Here is a 6,178-nt window from a genome sequence, read left to right as displayed (position 1 = left end):
TATTCAAATGCATAGTCAAATATCCCTATTCAACATCAATCAATGCTCGGCCTGTAGCAAGGAGTGGGCGACTGAGAATAATTGGTACATCTTTGTCCACTTCACAATCCAAAATGATGAAATTCGTAGGAAAGATAAACTTGTCCACTCGAACAAGCATGTTTTCTATAATGCCACTAGGATGTACGGTGGAACGATCAGTAAGTTGCAAAGTAACCATAGTGGATCTTGCTTTGTCGCTCTCAAATTTCCCAAAGATTGAAAATGGCGTTAGATTTATGCTAACACCCAAATCACATAAAGCTTTACCTACAAATGTGTCACCAATGTTACAAGGAATAGTGAAACTCCATGAATCATTATGCTTTGATGGCAACTGACTTGTAGCCATGGCGCTACAACCTTCAGTAAGAGAGACTATCATGTCGCTATAACCTTCAGTAAGAGAGACTATCTCAAACTCGCTAAGTCTTTGTGTAATATCCAAACATCGGGTCAGTGACTAAAGTGTAAGAACTCAAAATTTAGCGGTTTGATTTTGATAAATTGAAATGTTCAAGGATTGATTTGGAAATTTTTGTTTAGGATATATTATCAAAGATTGAAGGATGGAAGGGCAAAATGGAATTTTGGCATGAAATGAATTTAAAATTCATTTTAAGGTTAATATAACATGTGAGGGAATATGAGAAAAGGAAAATAAAAGCCTAGAAGCTCTCTCTTCATCTTCTCTTCTTCATTTCCACTGTGAACCTCTATGCTAAGGTGAGTAATCTTGAAGATGGTTGTTTCTTGCATTTTTAATTGGTTTTGAGTTTTGGGTGTTATAAAAACTTAAGAATGCTTAAAGATGATTAGAAACTATGGGATTGATGAGTTAATGGTGATTTAGTAAAATGGGGTTTTAAGGGAGTTGATGAAAAATCATTAGTATTTGGATTTTAAAGGTATATTTGACTTTTCAAAGGTCTAAATAAGGTGTTTGAGGTATTAGAAAGATTGAGAACATGTTTGAAGAATGGGTGTGATTTTTAGTTTTAAGTGTTCTAGTGAAAATTTTGGATGTTAAAGGGAATTTAATTGATATAAGTTGGTTGTGATAAGTGTTATTGATTTTAAGGGAATGAATGAGTTAGAAGTATGAGATTTAGGTGAGTTTTGGGTCAAATTTGAAATGAAATAAGTGGATTATGGGAAAAGGTATCGGTACTGGAAGAACAATATCGATACTATATGAATCGGATGAACAAAATCGATAATGAAGGGGTAGTATCGATACCAATGGTAAGGTACCGATACTGTAATTGAAGAGGAAATTCCAGAATACAATTTGGATATCGATACTGAGGTAAGTATCAGTACTGGGTTTAGAGTACCGATACTGTTCAGCCTGAAATTGTGAATTACGTGTTTCATCTAATTTATGCAAATGCTGATTGGTTAACAATTTATTTAGGTTCAGTATTTATTTTGATAATGTTAAATGTAGATTTCGATCGAAAGCAAGTACCGAACGAATCGACGTAAGAAAAAGATTGAGCGAAAGTGAAAAGGGTTTTTGCTTAGGGCTTAAGTGAGGCAAATGTGAGTGCATACCAGTTTAATGTGTTAATACAAGGGAATAAGACTTGTGATAAGTCAACTTTCAATGATTTTTAACTAAAATAGAATTTTGAATAGTTATTTATGTTAATTTTTATGGTTTTACCTAAATCGCATTTTAAAAGCTCTGTTTTGATTTCGTTACTATAAGAATATATTCTATGTGAATAAATGATAATTTGAATAATGCTATGTAAAATACTTATATGCTTAAAGCCCAAAGTTTGTGATATTAGAATTAGAGGTATAATTGGCATGCCAAGAGTCAATGGTTTCTACGCGGTCGTTCGGGACAATTCCATGTGGTCCTTCAGGATAATTCACACGGTCTTTCGGGACAAATCTATGTGGCACTTTGGTGCATATTCTACGTGGTAGTTTCGATTGCAATTACATTGCACAACTTCAAAGTACTCACATACCTTGAGTTCGAACAATGCATAACAGTATATGTTATTTATATGAAATATATCTTGTTTTCCGTATTCAATGTTTCTCCTGAAATGTTTAAGAAAATGTTTTAATGTTTTATTATGCTCATTTATGCCTCACTAAGTCAAAAACTTAGTGAGTGTTTCACACGTAGGTGCAAGCTAGGAGGAGAAAATAGGGAACACGTTAATATCATTTTTTAAAAGAATAATTTATGTCACCAAAATCAATAATTAAGGATATATTGTCTGTTAATTTATTTGGTAGTGGCATGTATATTAAAGAAGTTTCTAGTTGCTCTGATTCGAGTCTGGTTGATATATATTTGTTTAAGTTATGATATTAGTTATTTAAGTCCTAATTATTTATGATATAAACGATTTTCAAATCAATCAATTTTCTTACAACTTTGATTTACGATACGTTACAATATAAAACTGCCTAAATGTTATCTAAATCGGTTTTAATTTTTAAATTTAAATAGAAATTATGATTTTATGAAATTATTAGTTTTAAAATAAAAAATGCATTTTTGAAATTTTAAAGAAACATTTTTTATCGGTATTCTAATAGTAAATGTTTCGTATGACTGATGTGACATAATTGACTTGTATACGGGTATGTATATAGGTTAAGGGTGTTACAATTTTTGGTATATGAGCTGCAGGTTTAGATGATTCTCGGTCTAAACCGAAGAGACAAATTGTCAAAAATATATACATGCCATTGGATGTCCAAATTATTGATCTGGTGTGATTAAGTGATTATATGAATAATGTGATTTTTTATTAATATGGGATAATATAAGAGTAAATTTGTTAGATAATGATATAGTGAGAAATGTCAATGTCAACGATATTATTTGATAACTTAAAAAGAATGATCAAGATTTTTTTTTAATTTGAATAAACTACAGGAAACTCTAGTTTATTATTCTAGAAGGTTAGTGTCATACGAAATTTTCTTCATATTGCAAAGGAATGTTCTGCCAACGGGTAAAGAGTAAATTGAGACGAGACTACAGTTCACTCAATTGGAAAACAAAGATATCAATATAGAGGAATGTTGGATTATAATTGATTTTGGTATATAGAGTGATGGTTAAATGTTTTAGGGCTACAAAGGCAAGGATAAATAGCGTATAAGTCGCTATTAGATGGTTGTTAGACCCTAATAGATGGTTCTTCAAAGTTAACAATTCAGAGAGGCTCGAAGGGATTACAAGATTATGATGGTTGAAAAAAGAGTTGAGAAAATGAAAGATTTTATAGGAAACAATTGCGAACGATTAACTTCAACGATTAGAATACAAAAACAATTCATATTGATAAAGATTGTTTAATAAGGATTGACGAGCTTCACAGTTAAAGTGCATAAGCATTTCTTTTTAATTTTCGATCGAATAATAGAATTCGAAGCGAATAATGCTAGTTTGATGAAATATTTTTAAGCTAAACTAGGTTTCATTTATATTTATGTGTTAGGGAATCAAATTCCCAATCGTACGTGAAAGTCGACGATAATTGTATTTTCCTAATGATATTTCAATTTAATTAAGATAAAGGAAGGAGACGAAGTAGAATTTTGATTAATGGTTTAAATTTTCGAAAGAAGATAAATGTGGAACGATAGAAAGTATAGTATATCTACGGCCGTGATTGAGTAGAATTTTGAAAAGTTATTATGAATTCGAAATCTCTTGGAATTCACTGATATTCAAAAGATTCATAAAGAAACTCTTGATGACCCCTCCCTACTACCAAGTTATTAGTAAATGAGGCAATATTTATTTGAATTAGTAAGAAACAAGGAAATGCAAGATATGTAATAATAAGATCAATTGGAAACTGATAGTTTGGAAAGTAAGTCGGAGAAGTCATTACAATTTTATAGAGGACATTTGAAACTGATTCTCATGTGGTAAAGAAGACAAATCAAGTGGGTTTCATTCAAAGTAAGAGAAAATTTATTTTGAAATGTGTATGGGAGATAGGAATTTTTAATTGATAATAGGTTAGGAATTAGAATAGAAGTCTTGTTCAAAGTAAATTTTGTAAACTGGATTGGAAATCCGTCAGAAATTGTACAAGTTGAATTGGAAAAATTACATTATATGGTTAGATACGTATTTGAATCTAGTTTCTGATGGATCAAGTGGAGAAATTTTAAGTATAAGGAATAGTAAAGAATAGTGTTCTTTACAGTAGTGTAGACTACAAAAGTTAGAAAGGTGCAATAAATCTGCAATCAGTAATGAATACAAGTAGTATGATGATGCCTCTCATACCAGTATGTGAAGGGTATTTTAACCGTACCTCGATCAGTTTATTGTCATCTTTAATGATGATATCTTAGTTTATTCAAAGATGAATAAAGAACATGACGCCCATCTTCGAGTGATTATTCAAATACTTCGAGATAAGAAACTTTATGTTAAATTGTCTAGGTGTGAGTTTTGGTTACCTGAAGTTGCATTCTTTGGACATGTAGTATCCGCAGAGGGGATTCGGGTGGATCCTAGAAGATTAAAGCTATTGTAGATTGGGAGGTTCTAATAAATGTTTCTGAAGTACGGAGTTTCTTGGGATATCTTTTGATGCAAGATGGAAAGGTGGTAGCTATGCTTCGAGACTGCTTAAGCCACATGAAAGGAATTATCTGACACATGATCTTGATTTAGTAGCGATGGTGTTTGCTCTGAAGATATGGTGCCAATATTTATATAGTGAGCGATGTTATATTTGCACTGATCACAAAAGTTTAAAGTATTTTTGACTCAAAAGGAGCTAAACTTGAGATAAAGGAGATGGATCGAGTTACTTAAAGATTATGATGCAATTATAGACGGTTAACAAGGGAAAACTAATGTTGTAGCTGATGCACTTAGTCGAAAGACTTTTTCAACTTTACACATGTTAGATGCTGATTATTTTTAAAGGATAGTGGTGCTCTGGTGGCAGAATTAAAGATAAAGCCTTTATTGTTGGAGCGAATAAAGGAGTTGCAAAGGAAAGATAAGAAGTGTTTAGCAAGAATGGAACAAGTGAAAAAGGTGAAATCAAAGACTTTGAAGTAAATTCTGGTGGATGTTTATACTATAGACACCTAGTTTGTGTTCCAAGTGATGAAGAGTTGAAGAAAAATATACTTTTTGAAGCGCATTATAGTCCGTTGACTATGCATCTAGTAGAGAACATGATGTATCAAGATTTAAAAGGCCGATACTGGTGGCCATGTATGAAAAAAGCTATCACAGAGTTTGTTGCAAAGTGCTTAACCTGTCAACAAGTAAAAGCTGAGCATCAGGTACCTTCAAGACTTTTACAACTGATCTCCATTCCTCAATGGAGTACCGAGTTACGATGGATTTCGTAATAGGGTTACCATTAACACCAATAAAAAGATTCTATTTGGGTTATAGTTGATAGATTGACGAAGACATTGCATTTTATTCATTCGAACTAATTATTCGATGAATAAATATGTTGAATTATATATCAAGGAGATTGTTCGACTTCATGGAGTACCGAGTTCAATAGTATCTAATAAAAATCCTAGGTTTACATTAAGGTTTTGAAAGTCTTTACATGAAGCCTTGGGTACTCGATTGAATTTTAGCACATTATTTCACCCACATACAAATGTCAATCTGAGCGACTATCCAGTTTTGGAAGATATGTTAAGGGTGTATGTGATTGACTTCCATGGATCTTGGGAAAAGTATATGCCGCTCACAGAGTTTGCGTACAATAACAGTTATTAATCAGCATTAAAATGGCACCGTATGAGGCATTGTATGGAAGGAAATGCATAACGCTGCTTAATTAGTATGAATTAAAAGACTGGGACATTCTTGGTCCTGATTTAATTAAAGAAGTAGAATAAAAGGTCCAGGTGATCCAACATAATCTTAAAGTGGCAATAGACAAATAAAAGTCTACGCGGATTTGAAAAGAAAGGAGATTGATCAAGTAGGAGATAAAGTGTTTTTGAAAGTTTCTCCTTGCAAAAAAGTGCTTCGTTTTGGTCGAAAGGGAAAGCTTAGTCCTAGATTTATTGGGTCGTATGAGATTATAAAGAGAATGGGACCAGGGGCATATCAGTTAGCATTGCCACCTGAAATGGAGAAGATCCACAATATTTT

The 6,178-nt window shown here is 32.3% G+C and overlaps 1 protein-coding gene across 1 annotated transcript; it reads right to left on the bottom strand.

Moving 5' to 3' along the window:
- Positions 1-25: 25 nt before the first annotated feature.
- LOC120148124 lies at positions 26-424 on the bottom strand. Its single transcript, XM_039161309.1, has one exon. It carries the CDS (start codon positions 422-424, stop codon positions 26-28), a length of 399 nt encoding a protein of 132 aa, XP_039017240.1.
- Between the last annotated feature and the right edge of the window lie 5,754 nt (positions 425-6,178).

This window comes from Hibiscus syriacus, unplaced genomic scaffold, assembly GCF_006381635.1.
Source record: "Hibiscus syriacus cultivar Baekdansim isolate YM2019G1 unplaced genomic scaffold, ASM638163v2 tig00110949_pilon, whole genome shotgun sequence".
Taxonomy (NCBI): Eukaryota; Viridiplantae; Streptophyta; class Magnoliopsida; order Malvales; family Malvaceae; genus Hibiscus; species Hibiscus syriacus.
The sequence above is the reverse complement of the archived record's forward strand: the minus strand, read 5'-3'. Positions and strand labels throughout refer to the sequence as shown.